Source organism: Protopterus annectens, chromosome 1.part1 (genome assembly GCF_019279795.1).
Source record: "Protopterus annectens isolate FY-2018-M chromosome 1.part1, PAN1.0, whole genome shotgun sequence".
Lineage (NCBI taxonomy): Eukaryota > Metazoa > Chordata > Ceratodontiformes > Protopteridae > Protopterus > Protopterus annectens.
The window spans coordinates 118531456-118550294 of NC_056726.1; the positions used below are offsets into that span (position 1 = coordinate 118531456).

Consider the following 18839-nt stretch of genomic DNA (forward strand, 5'->3'; position numbering starts at 1 on the left):
CTCTTACTCATGATGCAGGATTCTCCTTGCATTCCTATTAATCACACGTTTCAAAACAAAGCGGCTGTAAGTAAATATATTAAAAAAAAACTGTGTCATATGAAATTAAACTTTTTATTTTTAATTTTTTTTAGGAATATTCTTTGTTCCACTTCTGTCCATCTGCTTATTGGCTTTGAGACCACAATGCCTCTGCTGATGGACCTCTAACTCTGTACAGGAAACATGCTGGAGCAGGTAGACAGAATAGTGTTACAACACTGTGAGTGTAGGACTTTTTGCTTAAGGCCTAGCTCCCCCTTCTGTTTGGGCCACAGACATATAATGACCAGCATGTTCACAGCTGTATTCCTTTTTACGCACTCTCGTGAGGTAACATAATTTGTCGCCTTCAGTAGTACACTGTCTATTGCAGGTAGCATGTCCAGAACACAGATCAGTTACTACAGCAGTACAATGTTCTTTAGCCTTAGCTGAGAATGGTATGCAGGTTTTCAGAACCTCAGTCTTTCAAAGCCATTGCCAGAGTAACCCCTAACACCTAAGGCTGTTCATCAAACTCAAGTTAGGTACCCAAGGGTGCAAGTGAAAAACCTTCCCCTGACCTCTGTATTACTTACGCTTTGCAATTTCTAAATAGGAATATGATTTTCAGTATTTAAACTTAGTTCCATTTGCTCTTAAAAATGTTGTATTTCCTCAGATCCACAGATATCGCATGGCTCCACCTCAGACTGAAACACTCAGTGTAGTATTGTTCAACAAAAATTAAGAATTCACTTTCAAATAGTTGTATGTTATCAGATTTTTTTTATACTTTTATACTTTTGACATTACTTTAAAGTAAAAAATTTGTTATAATGGAATAACAACAAGTATGGAAGACTTTCCCCACCATGGAACTTTTTTAATAAGGTCAATCTCCACTTAAATAGCTTGCCACCTGTAAACCTAACAAACTGGGTCCAAAAAGGCACTGGTGAATGTTCCCATAACTCCCGCTTGTAATCTGTTTATGCTGATAAGCATTAGGTTGGAAGGGTTAGACTTTCCTGTAGCCTTCTTTCTTCCCAATTAAGGTAAAATCAGCATACTTTCTACTGTTTAACAGATGAGCATAGTGTGCTCTGCACCTCCAAACAGTGCATTTCTCAGTAAACTAAGTGAAACACGAGTGCTACAAAAGGGAATTGGAAAATGGGCTCTCTGCATTGTAAATTGAGAAGCAAGCAGGGAACTGTGTAGTTTTTAACAGTAGGGCCTAGGAATAGAGTATTGGGCATATAAAAAAAACAAAAAAGCATGCAAAGAAACAAAAAAGCGTGCTTGTAACTCAAACCTGCACATCCTGCCTCTAGGCAACTGCTTTACTGGTTTAGCCCCACTCTGCTCGCTCTGCACCCCACCCTGCCCCCATAACCCACCCACCCCCAGTAGTACTACATTTATAGTACCACTGGCATGCTCCCTTAATTAGCTTACCAACTACATGTGCTCCTAGAACCCAGCAAACTCCTAGCACAATAATACACCCTCTATCCACCCCACTATCCATATTAACCCACCCATAGCTATTCTATTCTCTCTAATCTTTTATCCACCACATACACTCAATACAGACCCTTCCCTAGTAATTTACTATGAATACAGCTAAAACACTAATGCTGCTACCCTTAGTACCCCTGCTATTCATTCCTTGTCACCTAAGCTCCTATGAATATGTACAGCATCTTGAAACCCAATACCCAAACTCTCAAACAGACACCAACCCAGCATTTAATAAGTTTATCCACCACATAACCACCCCTCTCCTAATTCCTCACCCCCAATTGCCACCACCCGACTAAATACCGCTACATTAGCTTAAAAAACAAAAGCTATGAAAAAATAATAAACAAATTTTTAAGACTCATAAGCAACTTAAAAATTAATCTTATGAAGGATGGAGACATCCACCCCAACCCTGGCCCATCCACAACAGTGGACCCAAGCACACCATCTAACAACCCAATGTGTACTACCCAGATTGATAGACTTCCTAACTCATTTCTGGTCTGTCATCTCAACATCAGAAGCCTAAACAACAAGATCCATAGCCTACATGGACTCTTAGCTGTTCACTCCCCTGATAACCTCTGCCTCACAGAAACCTGGCTAAAACCAATAACCAAATACAATGAAATAGCCCCCCCCACACACACACACAGTACAACATCCTTAGACTGGACCGGATCTCTGGGAAAGGTGGCGGGGTAGCTGTACTATACAAATCTACCCTAACAATAACAATTGACACCCAACAGCCACCCCAGTTTGGCAATGCAGAAATTCTCATCACCAAACTAATAATAAACAAAAATAAATGCAGATACATTGTCTGCATTTATATTCCACCCGGCAAGAATGATAATACTCTAGAAAATATCTTACATTGGCTAGCTTCTAACTATCCCCAGGAAAGGATTGTCTTGGGGGACTTTAATATTGATTGGAACACCCGTTCCTCTGAAACTCCCTCCACCCATTTAAACCTCCACGGGTTTACTCAGATCATTGCCACCCCACCAGATTTAGCAAAAATAGAGTCAAAGATAGTATCCTTGATTGGATACTTATTAACAGCCACCACCAAAATTACAAGTCAGGTACATTACCCGATGATGTAAGTGATCACTGCCTTACCTGTATTATTAGGCTCAAAGCCAACATTCCCAACCAGCCCACCTACAAAACTATAAGAAACATCAGGAACTTTAATCTTGACAACTTCCAAAATGAACTCAAAGCATGTAATTGGAATGCCCTGAAATGACTCCCATTGCAAGAAGCAGTTGAGTATTTCAATACCAGATTTCTTTCTATCCTTAACCACCATGCTCTTGCCCGTATCATTCGTGTAAAAGCCACAGTTGCACCGTAGCTATCTAAAGAAACAAAAAACAAAATTAAACTAAGAAACAACACCTGGGCCAGGTGGCATGTTACCAAAGCCCCTATGGACCAAGTAAGATACTGGCAGCTAAGGAACCAGACCAAAAAATCTGTCATTCTAGACAAAAAAAATCTCTACACCCTCCTACAACAAAAATATCAGCTAAAATCTCAAATGTTCTGGGCTGGTATTAACAATCTTCTCCATCCAGGCCATTCTGCCACTCCTACCCCATCAGCTGCCCTTGATAAACCCCCTATAGAAATTGCAAAATGCTTCAACTCCTTCTTTACTGAAACTATCCACTCTCTAGCTAGCCAGCTCACTCCATCAGACACAAACACCAGCTCTGGCACATCTAGCCCTGTTCCACCCAACACCCAACCCACCTTTACCTTTCAAACCATACCTACCAACCTGATCCGAACCTTACTCAAAAAGCTAAAACCTACTATACTAGCTGCTGGCCACCTCCCAGCTGAATATCTTCAAAAAGCAGTTGATGCCATAACATTTCCCATTTCTATTCTGATCAACAGATCCAACTCAGAAGGATCCATCTCAGCATTATGGAAAATATCACATTATACCTCTCCATAAAGGAGGATGTTCCACAGAATTATCTAACTTTTGACCTATAGCCATTCTTTCACCACTAACTAAAATCTTGGAAAGATCCATACACAAATAAATCATGCACCTTCTTATTTAAAACAGAAAGCTCGCCGACTCTAAACATGGCTTTACGCCATTCCACAGTACCACCACGGCTTTTATATCTTTCTCTAATGTCATCAGTCTTCACCGTAACAAAAATCTTCATCACTCTTCCTAGATCTCTCAAAAGCTTTCAATATGGTCAGCTATCAGCTACTGCTCAATACCATACAAACCATCGGTTTAGATCAACATGCAATACAATGGATTTCACTCCTACCTAAACAGTAGACAGCAGGCTGTCTTATGGCAGAGCAAGCTGTCATCCCAACTTCCTTTAACCCTAGGTGTCCCACAAGGATCCATACTAGGTCCCCTTCTTTTCTCTATCTTTATCAGTGATCTGCACACCACCACGCCAGGAGCCACCTGCATCCAATATGCAGCTGACTCAATGCTAATATGTTCCACCTCCTCTCCTACACAACTTCTAACCCTCACCCAGACCACTTTCAGCATGGTAGAAACATGGGTAGCTAATTGCCGCCTGCTTCTAAATCCTAAAAAAACCAAACTACTACTTTTCTCCCCTAACCGTAGAATTTCTCCTCCTTCCTTGCACTGGGATGGCTAGAGTATCCTACCCTCCTACAGTTCAACCAACTTATAGAAGTGCATAATATACTCCATCAACTTCATAACACCACTGCCCTCAAAAATATTCTCACCCCTCATAGTGCCCCCCAGGCCATTACTCTCAGCTGATAAACTAATGATACTGACCCAAAAATCCAACAACTCTGCAGATGATGCTATATTTGCCAACTCAACCAGTAAAATCTGGAATCACCTCCCTACTACCGTTATCAAGGAAACCTCACTACCCCTATTTAAAAGAGAACTCAAAAAATACCTCACATCTCATTGGCTGTGCTCTTGCTCTAAACTTGACTAACAACTTCACTAATACATGCCTTGCTACCCAACCTGCTGTTTAGCCAAGTATATATGCCTCATAGCATTTGAATGTCTAAGCATTGTGAATTATGAGATCTGATTGTATTCTATGTTCACATTTTCTGATACATCTTTGCCAATCAGATGTAAGTCTGCACATTGTGTATATTGATATCTGCTTGTATTCTTTGTCTATATTTTTCTAAACATGTCTGCCTGAGTTTATCACTCAGTGATGTATGTACTGTCTCTTTTTTGGTATGTGGAGCTTTTCTCCCCGGGCCACCGCTAAAAATGGACATATATTCAGTCGGACTATCCCAGTCAATAAATGTAAAATAAAATAAATAAATAAATAAAATAATTAATGGAATCTTTAATGTGATGGTAAGTTTGGGCAGTCTGCAGATACTGTCATATTGTTGCTCTTTTTTATTTATTTTATTTTTAAATGCTACATTTGTTAATTGGATAAGTGCACTGGTCTAAAGATCCTTTTCAGACACAACTACTGGCTATTTGGCAATAGAAAGACAGTGTTATGCAAACACACACACACAAGAAAACAAAGAATAAAGGCAGATGAAGACTGCCATACCTATGAAGATTTCCTGTTTTCATCTGTCGGTGCAAAAAAATGGAAATATTGTTGTTCCTTTAAGCTAATCTTGTAATTTCTATTACTTAGGTATTATTATGACTATCACACCACACATGGTTCCTCACTTTGCATTTGCACCTGCCTTCAGCCTACCATCATATCCTTAGATTTAATTTAGAACTGTGATGCTCTAGCTTCCTGGTTTTCATGACATTTGAAGAGTAAGGCTTGTCCCACCAGTTCAGGCCTACCAACCTCCTCTCCTCAGTGTACATATTAAGGATAAACAGTTCCTTCTTCTGTTATTTTAGCTCTGTCCCTGTACAGTTTCTATCGTCCTTCTCAGAGCTGCCTTTTAGCAGTCTTTATCCTGATATGTGTGCTTCCTACAGATATGGACAACAATATCCCGGATGTAAGACATTACCTCCTTTTGGCATTACTGCTGTTATTAACAATTTCCAACATCTTACTGGGTTCCCCTTCTTGCTATGCTATCTTCCTCATATTGTTTTCCATATCTTTTGTGTGCTTAAGCTTATCCATAATGCTTTTTGTCATGGCTGTCCCTGATATTCTCAGTACATTTAAATACTACAGAATCTATAGCCTAACTCTTTCATATTCAGTGTCCTTGTATTTCTTGTAATTCCACCTATCATAATCAACAAGCCCACTTTTGAAACCTGATCAGACTGTTTTGGTTCCACTGCTTCTGAGCACTGTTTAACGTATGCAGGATAACAGTTTGGCATTTTGGTCTGTGTGTGATCATTGTGTACCAGCAAATACTTCTGCATGTTGTGTGACCAACACTCAGATTTGAGTGCATAAGCACTGATCTGTATGTAGGACATTTATACTTATGGTGATATCACTAGTATCATAATTCATAGCACATTTAGAAATAAATTGCATGCCATTTGCTTTATCATGCAATGGCTACCTCTGACTATAGGCACTGAATATGTCCTATGTGAGAAGACTTCAGTGGTAGAAGCTGCTGTAACACATCTTTCTGTAAGGGGTGAAAGATTCAACATTTGGATATTAAATACCAGAAATACATTATACTGATGAAAAGTATGGACAAGGTACTACTGCGCTTTTACAAAATAATGCCTCTCAGACCATGGCCATCAGATACAGCATGATGGTCAAATGCAACTAACTTGAGCTGATCATGTACCAAAACAACAAAATGGAAGGCATGTTTCCCATATATCATGTTATCATTGCAGTATAATGTGTACTTGTAAGTGTGGAAATGGCAGCCACTTCAGTGACAGACACAGCCAAGCACAACAGCAAAATTAACTACAGAATGTATTCATGTATAATATGTTGATGATTTAAATAATCATAATGGGGCATGACCCTTAAGCACTGGGCAAATGAGGAGAAAACATTCCTTTTTAAACTATTCGAAACATGTGCATTAATGTTGAGGAGGGATGTTAACTTAACACTGGAAGCAGAAAAGGAATCAGAGTGTCAGCATATATAAAAACAATTAAATGAGATACTAGATAAAACTACTACATCGATAAAAATCAAAGGGTTCATAGGTTCATAGCTAAGTACTAGTCTAGCTGCCCTTGCAGGCCCTTTTAATCTTAGTTATTTTCTGTTTTGGTGATCAAAATAACCTATCCCATTCAGTGTTAGATTGGCCTTATCTATCCCATAGTCAATAATTATATATTACCCCTTATAACAATAAGTAGGATCATACCATACATAGTTTGAGAGGACCCATGCATTGGATAAAGCATCTAGGAGTTTCCTTGCCATTTGTAGTACAGGGGAGCAGTCCTGGGGTAAATTTTTGGTTTCCTATCCATAGATTCAGGTTGATCTTGAATTTGGGTGGAGACATAAACTTTGTTTTATGTGAACAGGGAGTCTGTTTCAGAGCAGCTGTATCTTCTGCAAGATAAACATGTCTCTCCAAACTGTACTGTTGATGTTGCTAAACAGGTTTAAATCTCTGGACTGAGTATTTCTGATGGTAGTTGACTGGCTGTTGTGCAGTAAATCCATCAATAATGGGTCAGTGGGTGCCTTGTTTGCCATACATAGGTGTTCTCTTAGCAGTCTATAGGATACCGATTATAGTGACAGTGCTTAGTCGGTCCATGTAGGACATGTTGTTTATGCCTTGTATCCTTTTAGTGAGGTATCTCTGTGGGCATTCTATTTTCTGCATGTTTCTGGATACACACCAAAGGGTATTATACTCAATAACTGGTGTTATGAAAGCTGAGATCTGAGTAAAGGGGGGGGGGGCATGACATCCCAAGATCTATAAACAATCCCTTTGCTTATAAGCTGTGCAATGCAAAAGGACTTTTTGTGACAATGGAAAAATGCTGGTCAAAATTTACATCACTGTCCAGATAAGTTCCCAAATCTTAAACAACTTAGTCAACTCAAAGGGGTGCATGGACAGTGTGGTAGTTTCCCAGGGTAGATGACCTCCCAAAGTATACAATAATTGTCACCAGCCAGTAAACAGGGTGAAGGAGATAATTATCATAAGGTGCAGATAACAACAGATACATTGGGTTTAAGAACACAAGAACAACAGAGTGGGTGGGAGAGAAAAACTATTAGACCCACAACTCTGAACTGAATGGCCTGGAAGTGGCTTAGTGTAAACATTAGTCCTGAACTAGCCTGACATACACTTAGTGCATAAGAATGAAACTGGAGTTTAATACCACTTAAATAGAAAACTGCAGTGTAACTATGTACTAGAATTACTGATATAAATTAAAAAATCATAGCTGAAACAGACACAGACTGTAAGTTATTTTCCTTTCTTAACCTCCATCCTAGTTGTTAAACATGTGGATAACTGAAAAATGTGGTTTAGTAGTGTGAGGGATGCCAGTGGAAGAAGGAAAGCCATGAAGTGGTCTGGGGAAAATTCACAGCTGCGCAGAAATAGTAGCTTCAGGGATGGCAGTTAGACTGGACACAAACATACATTTTTTACTATGGCTGTAGTTAGGAAACTAGTGAGCAAGCTGTAGAAAAGTGAGTGTTACCTCTGTACATGAGTGTTAAAGTTTAAATAATTCAAGACAGCAAAAGAAATACCATCATTATACTTTATGTTATCTATTTCAGTGTGTATCTAGTTAAGTAACCTAATCTTTTCAGATCCTTTTATTCCTTGGCCTGGACCCAGTGGGTAAAATACATAGCAACAGCCTTAGAGTCATACCTTTAGACATTAAAGCAAATTAAAGAGTTCTAAACATTATATATTTACAACTGGTAATCAATATCAGAATATTCAGCAATGGAAAAATGTTTATACAGAATGATAAAATGGCTTTGCTGTTTAGTGTAAATACATTAGAAATTGTTGTATATCCTCAACAATTAACTGCATTAACTACAAGCCAGTTAGTTCTATGCTGCAGTTAATATTGTTTTTAGGTTTATTCATAGAGTATTGCAACCAATTTTAATACAATATGAAGTAATGAATCTGTACTTTTTTTCATTTTGCAGCGTACTTCAGTGATCAACTATATAAGGCTGTGTATACCAGTGTCAGCCATTCTTTGCTAACTCTGGCTAAAGTGTTAGGGTGTGAAATACCATCTATGATAAAAGAGAAACAATTCATGCATGAAGAAGATAATCGTGATCATCATGATGTACTTGGCACTAGCAGAAGTATAAGTTCCTCTGAAGTCTCCATACGCCCAATTTCTTCCATGTCTGCAGTGTCAGACATCCACAAATACTCAACAACAGCGGACACAATGATGTTAAGGTAAAGGGCAACATTAGTTTCACTAGTATGCTTTTCATTAAAGAGCATGTGAAGATAGGTGAAGGCTGCCAGCCTAGCCAGATAGAATTTTGTAGATAATTCTGTCATTTGTAAATATTAATGTAAACCACAGGTTTGTTCCCTTAAATGTGAAAAGACTGCATTGGATATTGAACTGCAAAAATGTAACAACAGTGCACTCTGCTGTAAGAAAGCTAAGTCAAGCATTTTATGACTGTCTTTGATGTTAAAATTCGGAGCTGATATGTCTAAATGGAGGCATCCCACCTATTGTTTTAAGACCAGAGTTAATGGCTAGAATTTCCATGTATAAATGTCCGTTATTGCTCTGGTTTCTGACCAGGTGTAAAGAATGTAAATGTAGTTTCTGTTAGCCTGGGAACACCAGAGAAGTGTGAAGAGAGATGTCATGTGAAGCAGCTCTGTGTTATCATTTTAAAGAGAGAGAATCCGAGAGTTCAGGGCATTTTGTCTTGAGAACATCCAATATCACCAGCACTGCTTTGATCTAGATTTAAGTTATTTAGAACCGTGTTTTCTCTTAGAAATAGTTAGGAATTAGGAAGATTAGAGTGTTTTTTTCTGTGTTGATATTAGAACTTTTCTACTGTATTATTTTGAGCATTCCTCTGTGATCTCTGAACTCTTGGCTAGCACTGTGTAGTAAGAAGTATTGTCTTGTGTTTTTATTATTTATTATTAAATAGTTTTAAACCTTTCAACTGTGGCTGTTTTATGTAGAGTTAATTTAAGCTCTAGAGCAGGGGTGTCCAACCTTTTCAGTTACAAGGGCCGCATTGAGTCAACAGAAATGGTCTGGGGGCAAACGGCAAGTGAGTATTGTACGTGAATTTGAACAATAAATAAATTAATAATTGCATAATATTTGCCCTAAAATTCAATATCTCATTCTAATGATGTTCTAAAGCAGCCTGCATCCTTGCATTCACTAAGCCTGGAACATGTCTTACAATGCAGCAATGTAAAGGAAATTATTTTATAAACAGCAGCAGCAGACATCCCTCTGATATGCATCTATACTCCCCTGCCCAGCGACATACTTATACATGCATACAACTTGCATGTTACATCAAAAACAGTGCTGGTAGTGTCATCTATAACTTCAAGTAAAGAAAACAAAAAATGCCTTGTCATCTTCCTCCAACTACAAGAGCGATGTACTGTAAATATCTTCTCATCTGCTGTCACTTCATATGTAACACACACATTAATTACAAAAAAAAAGGAAGAAAGATCCTGGGGTGTGGTTAGCTCTCCAAGGTCAAATAGTCATATGCAGGCAGCCACCCAGTTCAGACTATCACTCTTTGAACAGTGGAATGCTTCAATTTTCCATAATAATAACAATAATAAACAACCTTTATACTCCCCCATGGGATTTTTCTCACTGCCAACGAAACTCAGACCCCTTCAAAGCATGACTGAGGTAAATCCAACCGCTAGTGTAAATAATCATCAAGACTGACACAGGTGAGTAGCCAAGCAATCAATGTCAGTCTGAAATAAAATAATAAAAAGGAAATGTGCAAGTGTAGTTTTAATAATTATGTCACAACATCTACCCTTTCACAGACTCCTGTAAATTGAACCGTATCCGGTATCATAGATTATATTATGATACTTAGGGAAACCTACCCCAACACTATTGCAGACAGACAGACAGACAGACACACACACACACACACACACACACACACACACACACACACATGCTCCAAAAAACAAATACAGAATGGAACATGACTGTCTGTTTTATTTTCTTTCTATTGTTGGTAGCTCAGAGTACAAGATGGATGACATTAAACTGATTCACTGCCTGAGGTACATACAAGTGACAGTCTCTCCTGTACTGCAGTGATGCTTGGGGGGGTTGATACTGGCAGTTTAGGTCTTCCTGATCACTAGCATCCATACACGGTATACAGTGCTTGTCTTGCTCTGTGGTCTGGCCAGTCTCTGCATGATCCAGTGCTGTGTTGGCCGGGGGGGATGCGTTCTAACAAATGTGCTCTATCCTCCTGGACAGCTAACAAGAACCACTACACCCAAGTTCTCTATGTGACTGTGCACAGTGACTATGGATATGGTGACCTAACAAGAAAGACACAAAGCAAAGCTCAGTAATTTAACTGCCACAAGGTTTGAAGTGGAAAGAAGGCAATGAAAGGTGGGGGGGGCATTTGCTATGGTAGTTAGATGTTACACCAGTGTGATTGATGCTTCAAATATTAACTTTCAAAGGTTAACAATGAGTGATTTTTGTCTAATTTCAGAATTTAGTCCAGTACACCAGATCTAAGACAAGCCCAAGGAGGATGTTAATGACAAAATCTCAGAACATCTAGACCAAGACAAGAGAATCATGAAATGTACATGTCAAGCACTAGATGTATTCCAAACAAGTTAAAAGATCTTATTAAAATTACTTACCTTACCGTAACTGTAGTCAGTGAAATAAAATAAATCCTCTCTCTCCGATCATCTCCCTTCCCTTCAGCTTTACCAGAACTATAAAAAACGACCAAAACGTATTTTTTTAGCATGCTATACCAGAGAACGACGCTGGTATGGAAAAAAAAAAAAAAAATGGAAGTTGGAAGTGCAAACAAGCAAAGTACACTGTAAAACATGGAAAAAAAAAATAAAAAAAAAATTTAAATTTAAGGGTTAAATTTAAAAGGGCATGGAAGAGCTCTGAGGGCTGCAGGTTGGACACTCCTGCTCTAGAGTACATTGCATGTATATAGTTATACTGTACCAAGTCACTCTAATAAGCCTTGACTGGTCAGTCACACTTAAGATTTGGATAATAATATTGCACAGTAATAATTGGACACCCTTTTAAGGGCCTCTGAGTAGCTGATAAATATTAGTGGGTGGTGACAGCTGGTACTATCTTTTAGACTGGGCAGAAAAGGGGCACAGCTGGAGAACCTGTGCCAGCCTCCCACAGGAGTGTCTGTGTGGCTGTATAGACTCTTATCTCAAAGTGTGTGTGTGTGTCAGCTACTTGGGCAGGTACACGAAACACTGGTTGGACAGAGAGGGTACTCGAGTTTTTAGCTAGCCCACTAGGCTGAGATCTGGACCCTATAGCTGTGCCAGTGGGGAGTCTTATTGGGGACCTGGAGAGAAAGGGAGAAACCAGCCCCAGACTGACTGTGATCTCTGGGTGCTCTTAAAGGAAATTGTACTTACTGTGTGTGTATTTATTATCCTATCCCTATATGGACACCACTCGCTGGTGTTAGTGGTGAGGATTGAGGCACCTTGATTGCTGGGCCAGGGCACAGGCATCACATATTAACTGTTTGGCAGTGGTGGGACATCCACATCACATATTAATTGTTTGGCAAATACTAATTGGCTTGTATTGGTATGGGTAGAGTGAATTTCTGTAGCTTGTGTACAGTGATCACTGAAGGTGTTTTGTACTCTAAATCAGCCAAGCAGTAAATACTCTTAGATTCCAGATCACAATTGTTTTATTCCTTTTGTTAGGTTAGTTATTCAGGGAGAGCAGGCAGCATGTCAGCAGAGGAGTATGGAAAGCTGACAAGAAGCCAGCTGGCTGAGATGTGCCAGGCTAGGGGACTGGTGCATGGAAACCTGACTAGGGCAGACATGATTGCAGCTTTGGTCACAGCTGCATCAAAAAACACCAGCTAGGAGGACGATCATACTGGCAATGGAGATGTACCACCATCAGAGAATGGATAGCTCAACCTTTCTGCAGAAGACTTAAAATCCATCTGGAGCTAAAGAGACTTGAGTTGGAGGCCAGGCATTTGGAAATAGAAGCAGCTGAGAGACTGAGAGATCTGCAGGCAGAGGAGAATGAGAAAATTCTATGCCTGGCAGCTGAGGAAAAGGAGAGGCAGGGGCAGCATGAGAAGGAGATGCTGACTCTTAATCAGTGTCTTGGAGGTAATAGGGAAGGGAGTAACTGGACCCCAGAAGCACAAAAGCTCAGTACATTTCTTCTGCATTTTAAAGAGGGGGATAATTTTGATAGTTTCATTCATATGTTTGAGAGGGTATGTAAACAGTATAATGTTGACCAAAGGCTCTGGGTATGGTTCCTGACCCCCTTACTCCAAGGTAAAGCTGTAACTGTGTTGTCTAAACTTGCTGATTGTGAATATTTTGATCATACTGCTGTTAAAAATCACTTGTTAGAATTGTTTAAGCTAACACCTGAAACATTTAGGCAAAAGTTTCATGAGCATAGATGCAAGGCAAATGAAAGTGTGTGTGTGAACATGGTGCTGAATTGAGCACTTATTTTCATAGGTGGGTGAGTGGATGTCAGGTTACTACTTTTGAAGGGCTGGCAGACCTTTTGGTGAAGGAACAAGCCCTTAGTACTTTGCCTGAGGAAATGAGAATCTGATTATCTGATAGACAATGTGCTACTTCAGATGAGTTGGGGTAGAACGGAGATCTGTACCTAGCAAGCAGGGCATCCCTGCACAGGAAAAGGACCTCTAGTACTGCTCATGGGTCTAACGGAACCCATGGTGGGCAGCAAAGACTGCCCCAACAGAATCTGCCAGTAGCAGGGGAAGCCACTAGTCCAGGTGCACATCCAGGACCTATTGTTAAATGTTTTGAATGCAACCAGTGGGGCCATGTGGCATACAGATGTCCATGGAGGCAAGGTGGGGAACAAAAGGTGAGAGAGCCAGTAAGTGGGAAAGACAAAATGCTAATAGTAGGTTGTCTTGGGACAACAAGGGTACAGAACTACCATCCTGCAGATGTTCTGATAGAGAAGGATTTGGATGAGGCAGTACCATGTGCTTATGCAGTTACATGCAGTCTGGCTTTGAGACAAGCATGTGGGTCTGGTAGCCTGGGGAAGACCCAGACAGACTGCATACTTGCAGCCAGGATTGGTGAGGTGGTTACTTCAGGGAGGGAGCTACTCTGCAGCAGTGACACTGAATGTGAGCCACAGCTGCTTGTGGGTACTGATGTTTCCTTGGACAGAGTGACTGCAAAGTTAGAGGTGAGTAGTAGTACCCAGGCTGACAGTGAGGTACCACCGTCAGAGGATGCCAGACTTTCTGTGGAAGAGGAGTTGGGTAAGGCTACAAAGAGAGAGTTGAGACTGGCTCAGCTCTCAGACCCTACATTGCAAAGCCTGAGGCAGGTAGCTGGTGAGGCATATGATTCTCAAGGGAAGGAGGAATCTTTATACTGGGACAAAGGGTTACTGTATAGAGAGTAGACCCCTGATGGAGGGCTAGAAGGTGAGAGAGTAGAGCAGTTTGTAGTGCCTAGAGCCTACCATCTGGCGCTTCTAGCCATAGCCCATGATATTCCCTTTGCAGGTTATATGGGCATAAAACTTACAAAGAGACATATTATGCAGAACTTCTATTGGCCTGGAATTTCTGGAGATGTAACAGGGTACTGCAGGACCTGTGGGCAGTACCAAAAGGGAGGCAAGGCAGGAGACAGGGTGAGAGCTCCTTTGATGCCTTTGCCTGTGATTTAGGAGCCATTTCAGAGGGTTGCTATGGATATTGTGGAGCCTCTGAGTACCCCAAGTTCCACAGGGAAAAAGTATGTCTTAGTGGTAGTGGATTATGCACATGATACCCTGAGGCAGTGGCTCTGTCCTCCATTGAGGCACAAAAGGCGGCAAATGCTTTGTAAGAGATTTTCAGCAGGGTAGGTTTCCCAAAAGAAATACTGGCTGACAGAGTTGCCAATTTCATGCCAGACCTGCTGGCTTGCCTATGGAAGTCCTGTGGGGTGTAGCACCTGAAGACCACCCCCTACCATCCCCAGAGTAATGGTCTTGTTGAGAGGTTAAACTCTACAATCAAGTCCATTCTACAGTTATTTGCAGACCAGTTCAAGAGGGAGTGGAACAAATATTTGACCCATCTGTTGTTTCCTTACAGAGAGGTTCCCCAGGAATCCACAGGTTTTTCACCCTTTGAGTTAGGCATGGGGTGACGGGATCTCTAGATTAAATTCGAGATGAGTGGGAAGGTAAGTGTGAACCTCACAAGGAGCCTGTTGTGCCATATGTCTTAAACCTCAGGACAAGGCTCAGGGAACTCATGGGCTTGGCCCAGGAGAACCTGGCAGAAGCCCAACACTACTGTGCCAGTGGGGAGTCTTATTGGTGATCTGGAGAGAAAGGGAGAAACCTGCCCCAGACTGACTGTGATTTCTGTGTGCTCTTAAGGGACATTGTACCTTACTTTGTGTGTCTTTATTATGCTTTCCCTATATGGACGCCCCTCACTTGTGTTAGTGGTGAGGATTGAGGCTCCTTGATTGCTGGGCCAGGGCATGGGCATCACAGAGCAGATAGCAAGAACATATATTTTCCCCTCTGCATTTAAAATGGCTTGATGGTATCATTATTTTGATTGCTGTATCATTTTGCTTTTTCTCTCTCATTGCACATTAACTATGCCATGAATACAGGGAGTCATATCTGTAACTAGTGATGATCAGTGTGTTTTACGTTTCTTATATGCTTGACATAAGCACTATTATAAAGATGCACAACCATACAGATAGTAAAATGATGAAAGGTGGGAAAAAGAATATTAACTCCGTCTGGGACAAATATAACAGGGTAACTACTCTTAGGTACACATGTCTCCCTTAATATTGTACTCCTTTTTATAAAATGAAGGAAGAACTTGAAAGTGTACAGTTGTATTGCTTATTTTCACTACCTGTATCATGGAATGTACACAAGACTACATATATCAAAATGGATTCACTTCAGAATCTCGAAATTACGAAACATCAAATTTCATATGATCAAGACCATATGATCAATGTTTCAGCATATTAAAATTCCGAAAGAAATCCAAAAAAAACCCACGCATTTAAACATTTCTGCAGGGGGGCAAGCCCCCCTGCACCCCCCACACCCCCGTTACTTAAATATACCAACTCCGAGGTCGCACTACAGCGAGGAAAAGGGAAATCTCCTGTTCCAGGCTGTATGCAGATCTCCGTTCAGAATTTTGAAATTCTGAAACCTCGATCATATTGTCTCAACCATATGAATTTTGAGATTTCAGGATATCAATTTTTTAAAGGGAACCCATCAAAATATATTGGGAGGGAGACTGGCATAATGGTTAAGGTGTTTACCTTACAGACCTAAGATGCAGAGTTTGATTCTCACATGGGCTAATTGGCTACGCTCAAAATGACTCACATGGACACTTATCATAGTACTAAATTAATCTATGGACCTTTATCAAAGGAAAGATGTGATGGTCAAACTTTTACATTCCATACCTGTTGAGCCACTGGAGTTTTAACATCAGCAGCTCTGAAACAAATGTAATGACTGATATTTTTTAAGGAGAACCACACATTCTGTGTAGTGGTGAAGAATAAAATAATGTGTACCTCTGTAGAAGAGGCTTTTGTGTGTGAAAGTTAAGTATGTGGCTTGACATAATGTACAATTTTAAAATTTCACACACTTAATGGTGTAATTTAATCCAGAATTAGTGCATTACTGACATTTACACACTTAATGGTGTAATTTAATCCAGAATTAGTGCATTACTGACATTTTTAACTAAAAACTCCTACAGGTCTTACATTGGTTTGCCATTATTTTATTTGTTATATTTATTTATTTATTTATTTATTTAGTTATTTATATGATTCTCTACATATCTTATAAAAGTTTTCATTTTTCAAAATAGTGTTGTAGCTTTCCACTAGCCTAAGTTATATGGGCTGTATTTGCAATGGATCAGATGTCCACACAGATTTTAAAGCTTTAGGGTACCTTCCAGATACCTATATATTGGCTGGGGATTGAGAATAAGTTGATATAAAGGTGGAGATATGGGTGCCAAAATTCATAACTTTCTAGCTATTGAAGTTAACAGTAATACTTGCTCTTCACTGGATTTTCAGAGATTTGGAGGTTGAATAGTTTCATCAAGTGGACATTTAAGTACCCTATTGTTGTGAGAAAACTGTACCTGTTTTTCATGATTTATGTCTAAGAAAAAAGGAAGTATTCATGTGTTCAACAGATTCCCTAAATTTTCATGGGGTAGAAAACAATCTTCAATCCTGTTCTGTCTCTAAATATTTTAGTTCCAGAGCTTAGGAGCAGGCATAGTTGATTGCTGATAAATGGCTTCACACACAGACTATGCCCGAGGAGGTTACCACAGCAATTTTGACTGTATCTCTGGATAAAAACATTTTGTTTGGCTTTTCCTCTGCTGATGTTCTCAAGAAAATCAATTAAATGAGAAAGTTAATACAATGGGTTATGAGGATTTTTAAATCCCCTTTCCACAGATATAACAGGAAATTCCCTTCTGGTTCAAGGCCTTTTTAAAGAAAGTCTTTCAAGCAACCCAACAAAAGACAGTAAACAAACTTTTAAAAGGCAGTGGCAGGGCAGTTTCAAAAAGAATTTCCCTAGCCCAGGGCAGTCCAAAAAAAGCAGTTGCATATCTCATTGTTCAGTGTGATACATTCACAGCTGTGGGTATGTACACTGAAAGACATAATAATGTGACAAGTCTAGTATACTGGGGTTTGTTCATGCACTACAATATACAAGTAGCTGAGAAGTTTTGGAAAAATGAACTACAAAGCATAATCAGCAGAGATGAAGTTCAAATCATATTGAAACAGCCAGTACCAAAAGTTGAAAAATAATGTATGCAAGGAAACAAGCTATAGCACTCAAAGGAAAAAAGACAAAAGTAATATTAATCACTGAAAGTGCTGCACCTAATGATTATAAGACTAATGATTATAGTGTCTTATGTACAGAGAGACACAAAAACATAAAAAACAGGATTTAAAAGCAGAAATGAGAACAATGTGGAAGAAGATACCCATGCAGTTCAAATAGTAATAGGAGCAATGGGGCTTATAAAAAAATTTTACAATTATACTTAAATATGCTAACAATATGCGTAACCCTATATAACCTGCAGAAAGAGGCAGTTCTGGACATATTGCGGATGATGCGAAGAGCACTCTTGGCTAACATCAAAGACTGAAGCAATACTAATTTCTGGAGCACTAATCATATGCTAACTTTGGAATATGGTCCATTCGGGTTCCTGTCAGTTCATCAAAAATTCCGTTCAGTGAACGTCATTTTCAGTGCAATTACATCAAACATGCCATACGTTGTACTGTTCATACTAAGTTCGCAGTACAGTGAGGATCAGGAAATTTGTTCTTTCTTCACTGTAGTGTGATCTCGAACTTGGATAAGCGGGGGTGTACAGCACTGCACTTGAGGGGAATTCGATGAACGGCATTTCCGATGAAGTGCCATTCATTGAAGTGAATGTTGAATATATTGATATAGACCCAGTTCAATTACATCAATTTACTAGAAACCCAAAACATTTGCTGAATTTAAAAAAGGAGGCAGGAGTGATATCAGTACTATAATGTCTACCTAGAGTACAAAGACTGGAATACTCATTTGCGCTTATAACCATGTGACACTTCTGAATGGGTAAGCCAAGTGATGCCATTAGCCCTGTTCAGTACATTTTTATTGTTCTATTACTGCTTATGTCCCAGATGGTCCCACTTTTGGAATAGACTTCTTCTGCATATCAGGCAAGGTACTGCCTTGACTATATTCAGAGTTAACCTTGATGACTACATGGATAACTGCAAATTCATGTATGGCATTGAAGCAAATGATCTTCTATGCAGAAAGAACTTATCTATTCTTGTCACTGTAAGAGGAATATAATGAAGCTTCTTGATGGCTCTGAAGACATAATCTTAGTATTAAACTATGAGCCTGTGAAGTAATAAAGAACAGTATTATTGTGGAATACAGATTACACAATTTATCCAAG

At 39.6% G+C, this 18839-nt stretch overlaps 1 protein-coding gene across 1 annotated transcript in view; it reads left to right on the top strand.

Annotated features, from left to right (window-relative positions):
- LOC122814238 (dynein axonemal heavy chain 5-like) overlaps positions 1–18839 on the top strand; it is a 3525594-nt gene that overhangs the window by 909502 nt on the left and 2597253 nt on the right. Inside the window, exon 26 of the mRNA XM_044086840.1 lies at positions 8673–8940. Coding sequence (XP_043942775.1) covers positions 8673–8940 — 268 coding nt within the window. The remainder of the gene's footprint in view (positions 1–8672; positions 8941–18839) is intronic.